General features: G+C 42.8%; 3 protein-coding genes and 1 long non-coding RNA gene across 8 annotated transcripts; 2 read left to right on the top strand and 2 right to left on the bottom strand.

The window, feature by feature from the left end:
* Positions 1-432: 432 nt before the first annotated feature.
* LOC133170209 (uncharacterized) lies at positions 433-3,843 on the top strand. Its single transcript, XR_009718525.1, has 3 exons — positions 433-539; positions 1,615-1,764; positions 3,553-3,843. It is a non-coding gene; the product is annotated as an uncharacterized LOC133170209 (long non-coding RNA).
* Positions 3,844-4,456: 613 nt separating this feature from the next.
* atp2a1 (ATPase sarcoplasmic/endoplasmic reticulum Ca2+ transporting 1) lies at positions 4,457-12,408 on the top strand. Its single transcript, XM_061302848.1, has 25 exons — positions 4,457-4,618; positions 4,707-4,843; positions 5,079-5,096; positions 5,351-5,433; positions 6,447-6,551; positions 7,111-7,249; positions 7,337-7,417; positions 7,482-7,567; positions 7,638-7,793; positions 7,870-8,011; positions 8,084-8,250; positions 8,334-8,422; positions 8,487-8,589; positions 8,655-8,786; positions 8,857-8,982; positions 9,060-9,278; positions 9,465-9,576; positions 9,655-9,878; positions 9,968-10,188; positions 10,257-10,459; positions 10,529-10,614; positions 10,728-10,861; positions 11,005-11,122; positions 11,203-11,320; positions 12,140-12,408. The coding sequence occupies exons 2-25, from the start codon at positions 4,726-4,728 to the stop codon at positions 12,148-12,150; spliced, it is 2,991 nt and encodes a 996-aa protein (XP_061158832.1). The 5' UTR covers positions 4,457-4,618; positions 4,707-4,725; the 3' UTR covers positions 12,151-12,408.
* A 65-nt stretch (positions 12,409-12,473) lies between these two features.
* Positions 12,474-17,022, bottom strand: rabep2 (rabaptin, RAB GTPase binding effector protein 2). Of its 5 annotated transcripts, none has more exons than XM_061302875.1 (12): positions 16,783-17,022; positions 15,913-16,068; positions 15,606-15,676; positions 15,202-15,540; positions 15,007-15,102; positions 14,838-14,936; positions 14,591-14,698; positions 14,035-14,116; positions 13,915-13,926; positions 13,653-13,807; positions 13,466-13,582; positions 12,474-13,401 (listed from the first exon to the last, which is right to left on the bottom strand). In XM_061302875.1, the coding sequence occupies exons 1-12, from the start codon at positions 16,826-16,828 to the stop codon at positions 13,297-13,299; spliced, it is 1,386 nt and encodes a 461-aa protein (XP_061158859.1). In that variant the 5' UTR covers positions 16,829-17,022; the 3' UTR covers positions 12,474-13,296. The 5 variants fall into 5 exon arrangements, with proteins under 5 accessions (XP_061158859.1, XP_061158860.1, XP_061158861.1 ...); XM_061302876.1 differs by having other exon boundaries at positions 14,035-14,113; XM_061302877.1 differs by having other exon boundaries at positions 14,624-14,698.
* A 372-nt stretch (positions 17,023-17,394) lies between these two features.
* si:ch211-11k18.4 (uncharacterized) lies at positions 17,395-20,853 on the bottom strand. The gene is made up of 12 exons (XM_061302880.1): positions 20,612-20,853; positions 20,020-20,131; positions 19,823-19,916; positions 19,692-19,746; positions 19,488-19,628; positions 19,258-19,418; positions 18,993-19,091; positions 18,763-18,908; positions 18,489-18,660; positions 18,286-18,398; positions 18,054-18,138; positions 17,395-17,966 (listed from the first exon to the last, which is right to left on the bottom strand). Exons 1-12 carry the CDS (start codon positions 20,727-20,729, stop codon positions 17,910-17,912), a joined length of 1,353 nt encoding a protein of 450 aa, XP_061158864.1. The 5' UTR covers positions 20,730-20,853; the 3' UTR covers positions 17,395-17,909.
* Between the last annotated feature and the right edge of the window lie 8 nt (positions 20,854-20,861).

The raw sequence follows: 20,861 nt of genomic DNA, 5'->3' as shown, positions 1-20,861 counted from the left end.
CATTAGCAATCACTGTGAATCTTTACATTTCATGCTTATGTATCTTCTTAGGCAATTCTCGGTATGAGAGGGAATAATCACAATTATCATTTTACTGAAGGGAATATTTGTATCATTTCATCTCAACCTAGCTTAGCAGTGTAATGAAATGTAACTGGAAAAATGAAAAAAATAACTCTCCATCTGTGTGCTTTCTAAGCTCCAACACATGATATGAGGACCAAATGGAGGAGGATGGATGGTGAAGATGATGGAAGGGCAGGTGCAGGTCATGTGCTGGACATCCACAGCTGAGTCGCAAACACGGCAGGTCACCTAGCAACCGTGTCCACCCTGGGGGACCTTGTAAGGGCCGAAGCGCGGGTGAATCGAAGGGTCAACCCGGATCTACCTTCAAACATCACAGTGTGCTAAAAATAGCCCAACGTGCGTGTGCACGCATGCGTGTGTATGTGTGAGTCCGCAGTGGAGAAAATGGCCGCCTGAAGCAGTTTCATGGAAGAAGTGACATGGAGAATACGTCGAAGGATGAAGGAGAGGTGAGACGTAGGCCGACGGGTGAAGTGTGACGTACTATCCGCATGCAGTGTGACGCTACTGGAACACAACCTTTTTTTTTTTTTTCCTGCCTTCTAGAAATCCCTCATCCCTTTCTGTCTTACTCCACAGTACACACCACATCTCCTTTTATAAAAATACTCAAGGACAGTCGTTCCTATTAATAGGAAGTCTTGTCAACTGGACCTTCTATTTTTCTGCGGCTCATTAAAGACCTGACTCCCTTTACGGGTTCAATATCAGCATTTCTTCTTATTTTAAGACTTTTTCCTGCAGACATAGTGTTTTATTTCCTGAAAGTCCACCGTCATTGTTTGTCATGACTTCCATAAGCCACTGCTGAGGATGCTTTCCAAACAACACTGACAGACTAAGTGTTTCTTGGCTCTTCTGTCACCACTTTGGCTCCTGCCCTGGAGCTTCACGAATGCCCCCGATAATTCATAAGCCATCAAATGTCTGTTTGAGGCCTTGGAGCTCAAACCCAAATCAGTGTTTCTTATGTTCATGCAGTATGTCATGAATACAGTCAAACTCGTAAACGCTCGTACTTCAAGATAATCATTAGTAACCATTGCACAATTCAGTTCAAAGCATCATCGTCATGTGTGTGTATGTCCCAGGAATAGGGCTTGGTGGGACAGTACTTAAAGATTAGCACCATTCCAACTATACACCTGTTGCATGCAAACACTCTTAAATGTGCACTCACACTTTGTCATCGGCACACACAAACACACACACACCTGTTTGATGCATGCGATACACTCAGTCAGTCTGACTGTCTGAATGATTGCCTGTCTGTTTCTTTTTGTTCTGTTTTACGCTAACATTTCTACAAAACTCAGTATTTACAAATACGCATTTTAAAAGGCACTTAACCAAGACAGTTTGAAAAGTTAACAGCAATGTATACGACACTTTGTGGCTGCTTGAGTGTGTAAACAACACAACAGTGCCCCCAGTTGGACAATAAAAAAAGGTGACAGGTGATAATCACTGGTCATAAAGTGTTGTCCGCCGCTCACCTCCGTGTCTCTTTTAACTTCTTCACAGTGGTGTTCTTCAGTTTCACCCAACGCTCATCAATCATCCTGTCATCACGCCCTGTTTCTTGTGCCCCGTGCATCGTGTCATTCCCAACCCTGCCTCTGCGATCCGGCCATTAATGGGACTGGGAAGCCATTTGGGTAAAGCCCCGCATCGGTGAGTACAGCCAGTCATAATACGGTATTGCGATTCTGCTCCCAAAAAGGTATCAAATATTTATTCCACTCTTTTCTCTCTGGCCACTGAGGAGAATTTCGGACTTGACTGTATGTCCATTCCTTCTATGAAAAAAATTAATTAGTTAAAGATAATGAGATATTTAATAGACAATTAAAAAAAAAAAGGGATAGCTTCTAAGACTACTCTTGTAAATGCTTACATGAGGAGCAACTTGAGAGTAAAAAAAAAAAAAATAGCAGCCAATAAGAATTAAGCCAGTGTGTGGATTTACAGAGTGCATGGCAAATAAATAGAGAGGGCACAAGCTGCTAATGAGACATTCACTGATGTCAGAAGCTCATAAAAGGCGGAACAGGTTCCTGTAAACAAAACCACAACACTTGGAAGAGACACCCTGGACTACCAACGTGCACTGTATATGAGCGTGTATATTTAGATGTGTTGTGTGTTTTAACTTCGGACCTTCTGGATCAGTTTCATCACAAAGCCCAAACACATCTTCTGTAGAGGAATTGGCACTTCATCAGTTTACAATTTTCCCACCCATGAAAGGAGGGTCCAAGTGTGTCCTTGCTACCACTTCTGAGGGACACTCACGCTTAGGAGCGCATCCATACCCGGGGGTCACATTCCAAGGGCACGCGGTGGAAAAGTAGTGTGCAGAGGACAACTATCATAAGCCAGAAAAATTCTTAGATTACTATTAGCATGTACTGGGATTTAACCTGTCACTATTATAGTAATTGTATCTTAAAATGATGACCATGAAGAATTTTGTTTCCGATATTCAATATCGGGTCATCTTATGTGTGTTTATTTTATGTCGACTGTAATTGCGGCAAAGACTTTTTCGTAAGTCACTTAGAAGAAAAGCAGAGCCTGAAATAACCACCTGAAGGTGTGAGCACCAAGATGGCCGCTCTGTGCGAGACTTTGTTGTGACCTTTTGCCTGCACATTCAACATTTCATATCATCATATGATAAAATGCCTCAGCACACTTTTCACTCTGCACCTTAGATCAAATAAATTCAATTGCCCACTGTCATGACATCACTCATAAATGCAATGCCCACCTTGAAGTAACCTTCAAGACTCAGTAAAGCACCTGGGGGAGGGGCTGAGCGGTTCGGGGGGTGTCCTTGCTGGCAGGGTGTCACATTCTCCAAGCTCCCTGAAAGAACAGTGAAATTCTGCCATTGTGTCATAACTGCCTGCCCACATGCCCACGCCACTATATTTATACCAAAGGAACACAACTGCTGTTCTCGGTTCAGTTACAGTGGAGTACTTCAAACCGCAGCTGCCCGCCCGCCCTCCCTCCGTTCATGATACCACACAGACTAAACACATTGTTGCTATTCTCCTGCTAAGGACTTCCCGGATCCATCGCGATGATTAGCCGCCGACACGGGTGTGACTTACATACCCGCCTCCGCCCTGCCTGGTTACATCACATCCAGTTCAAGCTCCTATTTATTATGCACATAATCATTCAATGCAGAAGCAAAATGTGGAATGCAAATGAGAATTTGACGAAGCAATCAAATGAGTCAGCCAACAAGTTTCTGACTTGCAATTTTTTTTTTTAATCGACGATCAATTAATTCAGGTCAAGACGCTCGTCCCAGTTACGTGAGATGTTTCCCCAGTCAAGCCTGCAAAGCTAGCAAAAATGAGTAAATATTTATTTTGAAAAATGTTTTAAAAAATGGGGCGTGTCTCTCCCAATTACATCCGTCGGTGCACCTGTGTCTCTTGACAGGTTAATTCCGGTTAAGACGCTCGTTCCGGTCGCGTGACATGTCACGCCAGTCGAGCCCACGAAGCAAACCAAAATGAACAAGAAACTGAGATGTGCAAGAAACTGCATATGTGGCGGCGACAGGCTAGCTAACGAGTCAATGAAGTCTTCAAAACTGCTTCGGCAAATGGAGACCAAGCATCCTGCTTTCGAAGACAAACCACTTCGGGCGTCATTGTCTTCAATTACGCCTAGATGGGACCGGCTCGTTTCTGACAAACAAGCTCAGTGCTCCCACTAATTCAACGTCATGGTGAGTTTGACTTTTATGTGGTTTATACTTGTTTTTATGCCATTTTTTTTTCATCGTATTCATATATTTATTAGAAATGAATCCATATAAATGTAATATTTATATTAAGGCCGGTCCTCGAAAACCGGTGCAAAAAAAGTTGGGAACCACTGCATTAGAACACACAAGATGCAGCTGGAGTTCAACACCCCAAATAATAACCATTGTTATATTAAAACGTCCATGACCGCAGCAATCAAAATGACTTAGTCCCTCTCCAAAATGCATCTTACCAAATCTTGCAAGATTCAAGTCACAGGTCAATTGCAAGGCACATTAAATCAAATAATTCACACTTGTATGTATTTCTCTTCATCCCCAGCTAAGTGAACGAGTGCGAACACGTGCACGCGCGCACACAAAGTAATTGCACGTGTCCATCAGTTGTCCCCTAGCTCTCATTCAGAAAGTGTCACCCCTCCTGGATGTCTCTCTTTTACACATCTTATTTCCAGCGGACCCCCTCTGCAGTTGTTACCCTCAACCCCCTCCCCCATTGCGGTGTTATCATCCAATGACGAGCGAGCGCATGGTGAACAGGCACCAATGAGAGAACTTTTTCACACGTATAAAACTTTGGAGAGCAGTTTGCCAAGTTGCACTTTCTGTCAGTCCGGGGCTTCTGGAGGAGAGCGACATCCCATAGAGAGCGTGAGAGAGAGCGAGGGGGTCGAGTCAGTGTGAGCGCAGAGGGGGGGTTGCCACTTTTTTACTCCCAAACACTGGAAGAAAGTGGTGGGTGCATTTCATTCAACTTTGCAACATCAGATCAGCTGATGTGAGTATGGCTAAAGCGTGTCTAACGTCTCCGTGTGTTCCGAAGCCTCTCCGCTTCAGCCGGGATGGAGAACGCACACGCCAAAGAGTCGCAGGAGGTTCTGGCCAACTTTGGAGTCACTGAGGACAAAGGCCTAACGCCTGAGCAGTTCAAGAAGAACCTGGACAAGTATGGCTACAACGGTGAGGAAAGTGGTCAGGATTTTAATATCCAGGAGGAAACAAATGCATTTTTATGCTAAAATGACCAAGCACAAATGGATCAAAAGGTCATTTAGTAAAGCCACTATACAATCGGTGGTGCATTGAGTGACTCGTGTCACTTAATGCAAGCAAAAAAATCAAACGGTGCAGTAAATGTAGTAAAGTCGTCATTTGGGCTCGCTAATCTCTCGAATTTCTCATTCCTCACCCACAGAGCTGCCAGCGGAGGAGGGTGAGTCTGGCTTTCTGTCATCCATCTTGAAGCATCAGTGCCATACGCTGACAAGCGAGACGTACATTTAACACCTACCATCAGCTTCTGCTGTGGCGTTGCATGGGAAATCTATCGCGCTTGCATGCTCAAAAACAACTCAACAATATAGGAACCATTAATCCGAATGTAGCTGAAATTAGTACCATGTTCCACACAACCCTCAATATGCATGTGTAATTTCATTCTTTTGAATTTTAATGCATTTCTTCCAGGTAAGAGTATCTGGGAGTTAGTAGCGGAACAATTCGAGGACCTGTTAGTCCGAATCTTACTGCTGGCCGCCTGCATCTCTTTTGTGAGTTGGATGCCTTTTCATTTTGTAAAAGATCACATTTGTACTTGCTAGACAGGCTGAAATAAATTTAAATGTTAAATTTAACCAACTGTATTGTCTCAATTAGCATCAACAACAAGTTTACATCAAACCCTGGTAAACCCTTCCTGAGTTCTTCAATTACATTACAACTGGTGGCCTCACTCCCACCCCTGTTGTTCTCTCCAAAACAGTTTAGCAGAGGGAGGCGGCACACATTGTCTTAATCTCCCATCTCTGGCCTGCCTACACAGCTGTCACGATGGCCTTAGAAGGCCCGATGGTGCCGGTGTGTATGCATGCGTGCGAGAAAGAGAAAGGCGGGCTGTAAAAGAGTGCGCCCCACTATGTGCGTGTGTGTACATACACATGGCCGGAGCTTTATTTTAAGAAATTCTCAAGCCAGGAAGAGAAACTGTATCCTTGGACAAAGGTCAGGGATGGAAGGAACGAGGGGCGGCTTGCGGCAGCGGGAGATTGAGACCCAGAAGGGTGCTGGGGATTGGGTTGCACAACACCATTGTTTGTTACGATGACAAACGGGAGCAGTAAATTCGGAGTCATGTATGCTTTCTAAAAGAGAGAACAGTAAATACTGGGACTACACGGCTCCCCTAATCATACGCACAGGAATATCCCGCCGCTGCCATGTGCTGACAGGCTTGAAATTTTCTGGAAGTCGATTGTCTTTGATTGGAAGCAAGGTGAAAGAGCAATATGGTACAAAAAAAAAAAGACAAGTTCAATCCTACCAAAGAGAGATGTCAGGATTTTTTTTTTTATGGCTGTGAATTTGCGCCACCGGCCTGAACTAATCTGTGTCAATGTCAACATGACATTAGCCTATTCCAAAACAGACCCCCATGTGTAGTCGCACGGAGCTGTCACGCACAGAAGCACACATCAGTGGAGAGGAGCAATCATGATCCAAATTTGACAAAATCACAAAACTATTTTCACATTATATGTCATACTGGTTACTTTTTCCCTCTCAGGTATTGGCTTGGTTCGAGGAAGGTGAGGAAACAGTCACAGCCTTCGTTGAGCCTTTTGTCATCCTCCTCATCCTCATTGCCAACGCCATCGTTGGTGTGTGGCAGGTCAGTGACTCCTCATAAACACACAGGAACAATCGCAGGCAGTCTCAAGGACACATACCTGGCCCCCCGAAGCCCGTCTTTTACACTCACCTAAATAGACTCGTATTCTTAGAACCAGTCACACATAATAAATTATCAGGTCGCCGTTCTTTTGTCCTTTGCGGCGTGCTCCTTCCAGAGCCGCGGCGAGAGCTTAAAGTTCACGTCGAGCCAGAATAAGCGGCATGACATCAGGAAAACGGGAAGGGGGGTGAAAGGTTAAGCCAGGCTTGCGGAGGTGCAGAGGGGTATGGAAGAATTACAACCGACCTGCCTTGAAGACTCGACACGTAAAAATACTTAGAATGATCACGTTACCATCCGTGTTTGACGGTGGAGTGGAGGGCATCAGTACTCTGGCAGTCATTTGGAAACTATGCACGAGGATTCACACTCCATGAGAATGGAGAGGGCTTTACACGTCGAGGCAATGAGAGGAACGGGGTGTCAACTTCTGTTTGGACTGATGTAGTGTTCACCTGAAAGATCCCTAAAGTTTTTTTGTATGTATTTTCCATAGGAGCGTAACGCAGAGAGCGCCATTGAGGCTCTGAAAGAATATGAGCCTGAGATGGGGAAAGTTTACCGGGCGGACAGGAAGAGTGTGCAGAGAATCAAGGCCAGGGAGATTGTTCCTGGTGACGTGGTGGAGGTCTCTGGTAAGTTTATTATTTATTTCATAATCTTCCCTAGTGAGTTAAAATCCATTAGCATACTTGATCTATTTTTTATATATTTTTTTGTAGTTGGTGACAAAGTACCAGCAGATATCAGACTCATTTCCATCAAGTCCACCACTCTACGTGTGGACCAGTCCATTCTCACTGGTAAGTGTTGTCATACATGCACAACACTTTGCAAAGAAGTGTTACTGATATTTCGGTTAACCAGGTGAGTCAGTCAGCGTGATCAAGCACACCGATGCCGTCCCGGACCAACGAGCGGTCAACCAGGACAAGAAGAACATGTTGTTCTCTGTGAGTGTCTTACAGTTTTACTTGAAAATAAAAAACAAGAAAAGGTCATGGCTTAAATCTCTACACTAAGGGCACCAACATTGCTGCTGGAAAAGCTACTGGCATCGCCGTAGCAACTGGCGTCACCACTGAGATCGGGAAGATCCGTGACCAGATGGCTGCCACTGAGCAGGAGAAGACTCCTCTGCAGCAGAAACTTGATGAGTTTGGAGAGCAGCTCTCCAAGGTGGGAGCCCCAAACAAGACATTAAATACAATCAAAACAATAAAGCCAATAACTATTTCAAAATTGCCCTCTCCAGGTCATCTCCCTCATCTGCGTGGCAGTGTGGATGATCAACATCGGGCATTTTAATGACCCAGTCCATGGTGGCTCATGGTTCCGGGGTGCAATCTACTATTTCAAGATTGCTGTGGCTTTAGCTGTGGCTGCCATCCCTGAAGGTAAACTCCAACATAAGCGCCAATATCCGTGACCTCAGGCCAAACTAATATATATGATTAAAACCATCCCAGGTCTGCCCGCCGTCATCACTACCTGTCTGGCTCTGGGAACGCGCCGCATGGCCAAGAAGAATGCCATCGTCAGAAGTTTGCCCTCTGTAGAGACCCTGGGGTGCACCTCGGTCATCTGCTCTGACAAAACCGGTACCCTGACAACCAACCAGATGTGCGTGACTAAGGTACATTCTCATTCTCAGTATATATTTCCAGAGGAAGAACATTCATTTCTGGAGAGTTGAAGCAAAAATTGTCTTCCTCACAGATGTTCGTTATCGATAAAGTGGATGATGACAATGTGACTCTCGGTCAATTTGACATCTCTGGTTCCAAATACACACCCGAGGGAGAAGTGTAAGTGGGTTTGTGTACGTGTAGTGTATAAAATGAACAAATTCAAATAGTTTTGTTTCTGTAGGACAAGGAGGGGCATGAGCGTAAAATGTGGCCAGTTTGATGGACTGGTTGAGTTGGCCACCATTTGTGCTCTTTGCAACGACTCGTCGCTTGACTACAACGAGGTCGGTCGAGCGCTAAAGAGATCACAACCGTCGAATCATGTAAAATCCTTTTTCTCCTTTTGCAGTCGAAGGGAATTTATGAAAAAGTGGGTGAGGCCACTGAGACGGCTCTGTGTTGTTTGGTGGAGAAGATGAACGTGTTCAACACTGAAGTGCGGAGCCTGTCCAAGGTGGAACGAGCCAACGCCTGCTGCAGTGTAAGTCCGGCAAAATCCGGTTCACTGAGACAAATCGATTTTCATTCATTTTCGACTTTTTTTCTGACAGGTGATTAAGCAGCTGATGAAGAAGGAGTTCACACTAGAGTTCTCCAGAGATAGAAAGTCCATGTCAGTCTATTGTTCTCCAGCAAAGTCTGGAAAAGCCCCAGTAGGAAACAAGATGTTTGTCAAAGTGAGTGAATACAAACTGAGCAAGTCACCTCGGAAGAGAGCCAACAAAATGATGCCACATTGTAAATGTGTTACCAGGGTGCCCCTGAGGGCGTGATTGAGCGGTGTTCCTACATTCGCGTGGGCACCACTCGACTTCCCCTGACTGGGCCAGTCAAAGATCACATCATGGCAGTAATCAAGGAATGGGGGACAGGGCGAGACACTCTCCGTTGTTTGGCACTGGCCACCTGCGATTCCCCTATGAGGAAGGAGGAGATGAACCTGGAGGACTCCACCAAGTTTGCAGAGTATGAGGTGAATGACTATGATATAATCTTGGATTGAAAATAGGGGTAGCCCAGTTAAAATGGGTCTTGGCAGTGACTGAGTTAATGGAACTTCATTTGAAATCTTGATTCTTGACTGTACACACTAATTGATTTCAAGTTTTTGGCCGTGATGATCAATCTCTTTTTTTTTTTAATCTTTTTTTCTCATCAGACCAACTTGACCTTTGTGGGCTGCGTTGGTATGCTTGACCCTCCACGTAAGGAAGTTAAGAGTTCCATCGAGCTGTGCAGAGCCGCTGGCATTCGTGTCATCATGATCACCGGTCAGTGGTTCACAAGATCGCCCTCAACTTGAGTCTTGGAAAAAGGCAAGGTCAGTGATTCCGCTTTGGTCTCCTCAGGTGACAACAAAGGCACGGCAGTGGCAATCTGTCGCCGAATCGGCATCTTCTCTGAGGAGGAGGACGTCACCGGCAAGGCCTACACCGGTCGTGAGTTTGATGACCTGTCTTCTTATGACCAGAAGAACGCAGTCCGTAAGGCTTGTTGCTTTGCCAGGGTGGAACCGTCCCACAAATCGAAAATTGTTGAGTTCCTCCAAGGCTTTGATGAGATCACTGCCATGGTGAGGAGACGAACGTTCCCTGAACTTGGAATAAGCTTTCCAATTGGTCCGTGGAGGCCGGCTAATATATCTTTCCATAATTAACACAGACCGGTGATGGCGTGAATGATGCTCCTGCCTTGAAGAAGGCGGAGATTGGTATCGCCATGGGCTCTGGCACTGCAGTTGCCAAGTCAGCCTCTGAGATGGTCCTGGCTGATGACAACTTTTCTTCCATCGTATCTGCTGTCGAGGAGGGCAGAGCTATTTACAACAACATGAAGCAGTTCATCCGCTACCTCATTTCTTCTAATGTAGGCGAGGTCGTCTGGTAAGTACTTGATGAGGATTTGACGAGGTCGAGAATGCTCAAGCTAACCCTTGTCCATATTTCTTCAGTATCTTTCTGACGGCAGCTTTGGGCCTGCCTGAGGCTCTGATCCCAGTTCAGTTGCTTTGGGTCAACCTTGTGACTGACGGGCTTCCTGCCACTGCTTTAGGCTTCAACCCTCCAGACCTGGACATCATGGGCAAAGCCCCTCGATCACCCAAGGAGCCCCTGATTTCTGGTTGGCTCTTTTTCAGATATCTGGCCATCGGAGGTAGGAAACGGTTTCACCTGCTTCCTTTTGCTTGCCAAATCAACTTCAACACGTCAAATGTTTTGCCAGGTTATGTTGGTGCTGCAACTGTCGCTGCAGCTGCTTGGTGGTTCCTGTATTGCGAGGATGGACCGTTGGTCTCCTTCCATCAACTGGTTAGTATTTAAATGACAGGATGATTCGATCATAGACAATTCCACCCAATCCATTTGTATAGACGTCTACGGATCTACCAAATAACAATTTTGAATGTTTTCTTGGACTTTAGTCACACTTCATGCAGTGCAGTGATGACAATGAGGACTTTGCTGGAATCCACTGTCATGTGTTTGAGGCATCTCCTCCAATGACCATGGCTCTGTCCGTGCTGGTCACGATTGAGATGTGCAATGCTCTCAATAGGTAGGACTAATGAAACAGCGGAACACAACACAGTGCTCCCATAAATCTTAGGGATTTGCATAGAAGAAGAAAATTGCAGAATGTTTCGAAAGTGCTCAAACACCAAAGAACCTTAAGTAAAACTTCATCTTTTCTTCCACCAGCTTGTCGGAGAACCAGTCCCTGATGCGCATGCCCCCTTGGAGCAACCTCTGGCTAGTGGCTGCCATGACCCTCTCCATGTCTCTTCACTTCATGATCATCTATGTGGACCCCCTGCCCGTGAGTCTCACCTCCTCTTCTACTGCCTCTCTCATCTATCGCCTCCTAATTGGGAAAAAATGTTTTTGGGCTCCCTGTAGATGATCTTCAAGCTCACTCACTTGAAAGTAGACCAGTGGCTTGTGGTGTTGAAGCTTTCCTTTCCAGTCATTCTAATTGATGAGGTCCTCAAGTTTGTGGCTCGCACATATCTGGAGGGTAGGTTTATATTTTCTTAAGAGTATTTGTAATATTTTTTCTATTTATTTATCTATTATGTATATATATATATATATATATATATATATATGTATGTATTTTGGAAATATTTTCAATAGAATGCAGAAAAAGAATTACCCTGAATTATTTATAACATATTAAAAAAAAAAAAACTAATCTCTTTTTCCCTTCTTCCAAATGACACTTTCATATGATATCTAATGTTCCTCCCTTTGAATGCTTTATTTTTTTTAACTGTTCCCCTCTTACAATCCAGTTTAAACCTGCCCCCCCCCCTCCTCCAAACTCTGTAACAAGACAAGGTATTGCTGGACCCAAGGTTTTAGCATCTTGAGCATTATGCATGTCTAACATGAAGTTTCATGTTAGTCTATGTTTCTCCAATGCTTTCTGCATAGCAAAGTGCAGCTCGTGCTTTTTTTCATTGCGATATTGAAACGTCACTGAATTGCATTTAATTGATGCTTGCTGCAATCGCTGGGTAATAAATCAAGTCGTATTGAGTTAACAAGTATTTAAATATTTAATAGTATAACGTAAGCTGGAAGAGTTGATATTCTTCGTAAGTACTGAGAATGGGGGGGGGGAAAAACCATCTCAAAATGCATGTTGGGATTCACTACAGCATTAAGGCCTGAGTGCAAATGTAAAGCTTCGGAAAGCCGTTACAATGACAAATGCTTTTTTCATAAATAGTCAGCCGAGTGTCGCATGACAATCCCAAACTGCTCGTTTCAACACGCAAAGCAATAGTGAGCCAAACTATTTTAATTATTTTTCTTTTGTTTTCCGACGCAGGGAAAGTCTAAAGACAAAGTGCACCAACATTGAGCTGCCACAAAGCGAGGACGAACGAAAAAGCGACTGAGCGCTCCGAATGAAAGAGAGCTAAAGAGCGCGCTAACAGTCACTTGACGTGATCTGATAGAAGAGAACATAAATAAGCCATCTGAAAATACACCAAGCTGCAAAATATTTTTTTTTCTGTGTATGTACTGAAATTAATACATAGGTCAGAGTTAATAATTATAGCGTTCTATTCTTAAAGAATAAAGATATTTAAAGAATGTTGGATAGCTGTTTAGTTTGTGGGGTTTTTCTTTTTCTTCAATGACATACAAGGTAGACTATATAAAAGTTCGTAAGTAAAGTTTATTGCTGCTCACTGACAATATCCAGCTCTTATGCATTCATTATGTATTGTATTTTAATGTAGAATTAAAAGTGACATTTGAAGATATTTCTTCAAATAGTGTTTTTGACAAACAAAAATGCTAAGTGTCATACATGGTGTCCATGTGTTTTCTGCACAAACACAAAATGTTCAATATTGAAAGTACAACAATCATTTGCTGGAAATAACATTTTGGTTGATAAGACAAAAGTTAACAAAGTTAAGACAAATTAAGAATATTTTAGAAAAACACATGACTAACACTTCAAAAACTTGGATCACTTCATGAACCGTTATTGCATTGCGTCCGCTTTCCAAAAGATGGTTACAAAATGTTCATACATAAGAAAACAATTTGAAAACCATGTTAAACTCTATGAAATCTAATAAAAATAATTAGATAGCCATCACTGGATCTGTGGATATGTAGTGGGTGCATTGTCAAAATATAGACTTTGGATGTTTAAATAATGAGCTAGTGTGTTTTGTTGGTTATGCATCATTTACAAAGTTCAAACATTGATTAGCTTTCGAGCACTGCTGAGCTGCCTCGGGCTTTAATGAAGTGGAACAAGGAGAAAGAATCACTAACTTTCTAAATATTTCATGTTAAACCCCTTTGAGGTTTTATTGTTAAAATATATTATCTGTCCTAAGAACATGGTTTAGTGTAAGACTGCGTTTATGTGCGAACACTGTCATTCTCTTCAAAATTGCACATTGCTGTTCTTACTCGAGCATCATTGGTCCATCTTTTGGCTTGGTCAGTGTAATAGCAGACTCATGAGGCGTCTGCAGGCGAGGAATCGGCATCACTCATTCCCTCCTCCAGGATCTCCCTGACTTGATCAAGAGATTCCGCCTGTCGTATTAACTCCAGTTTCACCTTAGGGAGAAAGCAGAGTCAAATACAGGACAGATTTTAAAATCATTTCAGATTAATTTCATACCTGCAGTGATTGAGAGAGCTGAACAAAATCTCTCTGGACAGTCTGGCTGGTGTCAACCTGAGAGCGCAGGCTGATCACTTGACTGCGGAGCTCCAGGCACTGCTCATGTAAGGCCTCCTGCCAGACACAAACACAAAACTCATTATTATGAGTTCCGTTGCTTCTATTGATCGAGAAGTCGACTCACATTATCACTATTGAGCACTTTGTTGTTGCTCTGCACATGAGAAAGCGCCACCCGCAGGGCCGCCAGTTCATTGCGGCAAGCTATTAGCTCTTCCTGAATCAGGTCCTTCTGGGCCTGGATCTTCTCGGTCTCGGTTTTTAAGCTAGAAAACTGAACTGTGGAAGATAAGCACAAATTTGAAAGTGCACTTTATTATGATGTCTTAGGTGAACATATTGGGTTTGTTAATCATTTTAAATAAATCTGTGTTTCATACGTTTACCTTCTAGCATTTCTGAAATGGTTCCGTGTATGAGCAGGTACATAAAAGACAATGAATCCAAAATATGTCAGTCAAGCAGAAAATACTAACCACAAAACCAACTATAATCCTATTACAGACCATTCTCCTCTGCTCGGATGTCAAGCCGCTCCCTCAGGTTGACAATCTCAATACGGAGCCGCTCCTCACAGTGCGCCGCCTGCTGGTTAGATAAGAGCGCAACAGTAAGTATTAGTATTTTTTTCCATCATAATTATATGTACACGAGAGAATAATTATTTTAAAACATTCTCAGAGAACAGCTGACAAATAGAATGGTGAAAAGGAATGTTTACTACAAAAACACACTGCCACCTAGTGGCCATTCTAGTTATTACGTATGGCCATAATTAAGCCTTGCGAATAGAGTTACTGCTCAAACTGAGCAGCTAAAACATTATGCTACATTTCTGCTGCAGACAACTCCTTATTGGAGAGTGGTCATGACATCACAGACATTTGGTCAAATTCCAAACACTGCCACTTATGGAGAACTTTGAGGCAACTTTTGAGGTTCCTCTGTACTTTAATTGTTATACTTAATTTATTAATTCTCTTCGTGCATTTCAAATTGTTGGTATCAAAATGGTGTCCTGCAGCATTTTTTTTTTTTTTTTTGTAAACAGTAATACGGCACCTGCCGTGATGCTGGGAGCGATGAGCCTGTTACCTCATCCTCAACCGGATCTCCTTTCAGCCTGGACAGCTCACTGCACACCTTTTTCTGGGACAGCGACAACTCGGACTGGGTTTGCACACAAACATCACACACTTTTAAACATATGCACCGTTTCAACACCACATGGAAGACTTGATAAGGTTCAACATTTGTGCATCGAAAAATGGAGAATGTGTGAGACCAAATGACGTTCATCATCACTCACCAGTCGACTCTGGACTGACGTTTGTGACTGGCTGAGGGATTTCTGTAATTCCTGAAGCAAGGCCTCTGATGACTGGACTTGAGACTGGAGCACTGATACCTGAACACACACACGACATCTTCACATAACTCAATTTGACTTCTGCTGTGTATACGTCTCTAAGTTCTACCTGTTTGTGTGTGTGGTTGGTCTGCGTTTCCAGTTCTTTCTCCAACTCCTCCTTCTCTTCTAAGAGTCGAGTCACTTCTCCTCTCAACTCTGACAACTGTCCAACATACGATTGTAGGCATGAATGTGGATGTTAATAGTTGCTAGTTTATTATGTGACCGGTGATTGGCTGGCTGGTCTCCTTCATGTCCTCACCTGAGCATTGAGTGCATCCCAGTCGCTATGAGTAACCAGCCGATGGCCGGCTGGCGGCAGGTAGATGGCTTCGGGGACCAGAGTTCCTGTTGAAACCAGGGAGTCTGTGTCTTCTTGAGCGTGGAGCTTTCTAGGTAGGGAGGGTGTGTCTCCGGAGAACGAGGACAACGAGGCCGAGTCGCAGTTCCGCAGTGAAAAATATCCTTCCGTCACAATCGGTGAGGCTTCTCCCTCCGGTACAAGTTCGGGGTCTACTTGTTGGCCGTGTAACCTGTCTGGTGATGTTTGAGAATCATTGCTGGTGGCCTCTGTGTTCATTTTGCCCTTCTTTCCACTCGCCTATTGGATGAAGAAGAAAATAGTGGCATTGAATCTGATCAACTTGAAAATGAGATAACACACACCTCATTCTGGTTACTTGCTCTCCTCCCTTCAAGTAGAGAGGCTATCCTGGACTCGTATTGTGCTGCTGTTTCTGTGAAAACATTATGGAATTTGTCCACAATGGGTCGGACTTGGTGGTTGTGCTTCTCTTACATCAAAGTCTTTCTATTTTTATTGCCGTTTCTTTCATGGGCCCACTCGGCTCCAGACTGCTAAAAAAATATATTTGTCCATTTTCACCCATGTTTATTTAGTAGATCAATTGTGATACACATACTAGGCTAAAACAAATCACTTAAGCACATAGTGTGTATATTATCCACTGACCCCTGAGAGCCTCTTGAAGAGACTGGATCTCTTGATCACATTGTTTTTGCAGCTCTGCCAGTTCCTCCCGTTTGCTCAGTTCACAGATGGTCGCCACACCCTGCCAGTGTTCGACTTGAGCGCGACACTCCGTCAATTGGGCCTGAAGGATGCCTTCTAAAAAAAAAATACAAATAGATGATCACAACAATATTCATCCAAAATAATTTGTGTTCATTTTATGCAAACCTGTAATGGCCTGCAGGAAACTCGTGCAGAAACAGGGCGAACAAAGCTTTAGTTTCCTGCTGATCTATCAGCTTGACTGATCTATTGTTTATGTTGTGCCTCCGGATGCTATTTCAATAATCAGATCTTTGCTATTCGTCGACAATTTGCATGTTCATGCATTATTCCAATTTGTTACAAACAAGTTGAGTTGTACTATTAGCAGTACTAAAACACATCTTGAGGTGTATGGTTAAGAAAGGAGATAGCCTACAAGATTGTCACGTACAAAGTACAGTACAGGTGTAAGCCCTAACCTTACGATCTGTGACGTCACAATATTAAAGCCAATGTTACATGAGTAGCAGAACGGATGTATGACGTAATTATAATCAATAATTACAGAAATAAAAATTTCAAATTATTATATAAGAAGTGAAATGATCGAACAATCTCAAGCAGAGAGAAATAGTTTTGCAAAAGTATCACTGGGCAACCGGTGAGCTAGTGATGCTAAATGCTAACACGGTCAAGTTAGTTGCAGCTTCAACAGGTTTCATAAAAAGTGAAGTGACAAGTTCGTTTGTACATGAGACGATCGTTTTGCATGCGAGACATGCGAGACATGTCACACATCCCATGCAATATTTTATTTAGTTGTACCTGTGTCTTCTGTCGTTGAGCTCATGCTTTCACCAGACAATTCCATCAGAAGACGAAAAATGTCACAACCAAAACCAGACGGACGATGAACTTGCGCAAGGCATTTTACAATTACTAAGACTAATGTGGAAATGAGCACTAGTACAGCTTCAACTTCAGGAAACAACTTTCCCCGGTTTAAGCCTGCGGAAATCGCGTCAACCTCCTTCCTGTGTCCACCTCGCGCGCTCTCTCAGTCTGGAATTTATTTACGATGGCTGAAGTTGAACAGTTCTTTGCAGAGGGAAGAATAAAATTACAAAAGACTTCCCCTGCCATTACGATCTAAACTGCAATTGCAGAAATGCATGTTGTGCAATTTTTATAAATATAACTGATATATTGCGTCTATTGATCACATTCCACAAATTATTTTGCATAAGCGTTTTTCGTCATCGTCTGACATTAGGTTTTATACTCCAAGAAAAATTACACAGTCTGGAATTTTAAACTATTTTAATCTTTGGGCTTTTGAATTAGTTCACCTTGACATTTTCATGGGTGTAAACTGTAAACAAACAAGCAGCAGAGCTGCAAGAAAGTTTCGAACACAAATTCTGAAGACAAAGGTAATGTTTTATAAGTTGAGCATTTTATTTCCTTTAGTTAAGCTTTTGGGGGAAAAAAGGGAATGTAAAAAGCTGAAATGAATACAGTATTCGATTCCTCCTAGCAAAACACTATATAAAATTCTGGTAAGTGTAAAAAACAAAAGAGCAGTAACTTATACTAAACCAGTGCCATATGATTATTACCCCAAAGTTCAGTACCATTGACAAAGAAATACTATAAATGCTTTGCAAAATTTATTCTATTTACTGTAGAGTGGTATCGATGTGACAATCATGATTCAGTCGACAAATATAAATTGTCCATAGATAATGAATAAAAAGTCATAATGCCTGTTTTCTACGAGGCCTTTCTCTTCTCAGGTAATATTTCACAGAAGTAATGTCTAAATCAAAAAAAGTCTATGGAGGACATTTCCGTGGGTGTACTTCAAACAAAATCTCATCACAGGTTATTGCTGTGTCCAGGTGGCAGTGTTGTTGATTTATGTTTGGTCCGAGTTGTGTCTATTTCAGTCTTTAATTCATGTCATGATCGCTGACACTCTGCCGCAGATAATCTTCGTACAGCTTTTTCTGCAAGGCAAAAGAACAAAACATGTATAACCGCTCTTGTTTATTCTGATACTATTACAAGGAACCGAAACTTTCCACACAAACTACCTTTTTGGTCTTTGCCACCTCCTGAACAAAGTCCAATTTCTCTTGCAACTGTCTTTTCTGCTTTCCTGACATAGTTGGTTGAGTCCTGCAAAGAGTAAAGACTAATAATTAATTCTCCTTCTGCATGTGTAGCAAAAGATTGTGTTTTAATGTTCACTTTGTTTCAATATGAATTTAATATTATATACTATGGGTGATAAATATAACTGGAACGGAGATGTAATTGCGGTACCTGAAAGAGAATCGTGAAATAATGAGTAGGAGGAAAGAGGCCAGGACCATCCCACCGCCGCCGTAAATCTGCTGTTCTCGAGGCATCGCTTCGAATAAACGTACTGCGGGAACCTGGGGAGGTCGCAAAGCGCATACCGCTTCAGAACTGACAGCTCAGTCAACAAAAAGAAAAATGGCACTTAATGCACAGAGGGCACCAACCAAATAAAGAGACAGGGCTTCGATTCCTTTGCTGCCCAAAGCTATCTCCAGAACCTCCTTGGACAGAGTGCCCAGTAGCAATACAGCCAAAAGAGTCATGGGGATGCAGAAGCCCAGTAGCGTCAGGAAACAGCTCTTGCAGCGCGCCCTTCGGTTCTCAATGCTGATCTGCCTTTGAGATGAAAAAAATAACAACGTGAGACTTAATCTATAGTCCAAAATTGTTGTTACAAAATTATATTTTATTATTATGACTGTTTGTTTTGAATAGTACCTGTCATTGGTTATTTTATCAGTGATGGCTTCACTAATGATGTCACAATCCTTTTCCAGAGAGTTGAGTGTATTCTGAACTGTCTGATTGATGGTCTTGTCAATGGTGCGACACACCTCCTCAATCTGGTTGACACAGCGGCTCGGCTACAAACAAAAACAAGCACTTCAGATTGCAGGACAATTTGTTGCATTTAAGGCTACAAAAGGTGGACAGGCATTGAAATGTACCTTGTTTGGATTAGGAACGTAGATGGTGGGCATGTCAAAACCGCATTTGTTCAGTCCTGGTCGTTTGCAGAGCTCCTGGACAATCTGCATCATTACTCTCTGCGAGAATAAACAGAAAGGATCTTTAGTGAGAGTGAGCACAAAGACATAATTTTTTTCAAAATTGTTGAGAGAAAACCATTTGAACTTATTTGATATTAACAATTTGACTTTAAAAAAGTATTTATATTTATCTGACTGCAAGACCCATCGACTTTGCACTTACCTGTCTGTCAGACTCTCCCCCGGCCTCATCCGCCTTACTGAGGTAGAAACGTAGACGATCTCCATGTTTGTCGTTCAGGGCCTCCACAATGTTCAGGGTACGTTTGCAGAGAGCCTGACCCATCGGGTCAAAGAAGACCAGAATCAAGTCACAGAGATCACCTGAGAAGGGACATGGGGAAGGCTATTATTTTACCACACTGCACGGAAAAGAAAGAGGTCTTGACCCACCTAGCCACAGGACAACTTCATCCACGTTAAAGGGATACTTCATATCACCATCTACCAACCCAGGCGAATCCACAAAAGTCACCAGGCTGAAACGTTTCTGCCGTGACGTGCAGATTTCTGTGCTCAGATACTCTGCTACGCCTAGAAAGCAAACAATGGGAATAATAATACAGATACAAATGTCTACATTTTATGAAAGCTCACCTTTAAACTCTTGCAGAGGCTTGAAGTGGGGATATAAATGAAGGGTGGCATTTCCCTAAAAAAAAAACAAATTTTGCATTGTTTGCAAAGTGGGTTTTGTTATTTTGGGCTCATATCAAAAGAGATCTTACTGTGAGGGATTCTCTCTTTCGCCCACTTGTAACAAAACTAAATCCCTGTGTCTCGATAGCAACACCAGTGCGCTGAATATGCTCTTCGACATACCTGAAAGCCAAAAAATTGACTTAATGACAAAAGGTTATGGAATCAAATTTAGTTTGAAAGACCAGGGTGAAATATGTGAACATACAAAAATAATATGATTTACCAGTTGATGAATGAGCTTTTCCCAGCAGAGTGATTGCCCATCAGCATGACAGTAATTTTCTTCCTGGGGGGCAGCAACTTTACACCCACAGATTCAGCTACAGCAATCAAACCTGAATACATCCATTAATGTGTTAAGAGTCATTGAAATTATTCCCTGCATAGTTGTTGTTCAGCATAGGAGCATTTGCACAGTTTTGAAGTTCATTTTTATTGTAATTATTGAATATCTAATATGTGATAGTTGTGAAAGCACCTGTTACCCAGATGCAAGTAAGCTTGGACACACTGCAGCAGATTTTAATCGAATAAATAGCACTAAAGTGTTATTTTTACAATCATAATTGGATTTACGGCAAATCAAAATCAGCTATGTTTAAGGCAAGCAGTGAAAAGCTCGCCAGCCTAAAGGGTTAACTCGAGATAAAACAGAGAGCACACGAGCAAATGTTTGCTTTCACCAAACTCGAGCAATTTTGATAACGATTCCCAAAGTCAGCTTAAATTAGCTAACTACCGGTTAGCTATCACCAGAGCCGACCCCAGCTTGCTAGCATGTCCGCCAGCTAACTTTGGATGCTCAGCCAACTCACCACTGTCGGGTTCGGTGTACAGTTGATGACAATCCCGCAAAATGCGCTCATCGCATGATACACCGCTAGATTTTAAGTCCGCATTTGCTGCGCTCCTACTTTTGCTTTTTCCAGACATTGTTCCGTTCACCGATATTCTGATAAAGCATCTGCAGCCGCAGTTTTGAGTTACAATGAGCGAAGGCTCCTTGTCTAGTTTGAATCGCCCCGGTACATCGAAACGCAGGAAAATGACGTCATAATCAGGCCA

This window comes from Syngnathus typhle, linkage group LG17 (assembly GCF_033458585.1).
Source record: "Syngnathus typhle isolate RoL2023-S1 ecotype Sweden linkage group LG17, RoL_Styp_1.0, whole genome shotgun sequence".
Taxonomy (NCBI): domain Eukaryota; kingdom Metazoa; phylum Chordata; class Actinopteri; order Syngnathiformes; family Syngnathidae; genus Syngnathus; species Syngnathus typhle.
Note: the sequence above shows the minus strand (reverse complement) of the source record. Positions and strands in the feature narration are given on the sequence as shown.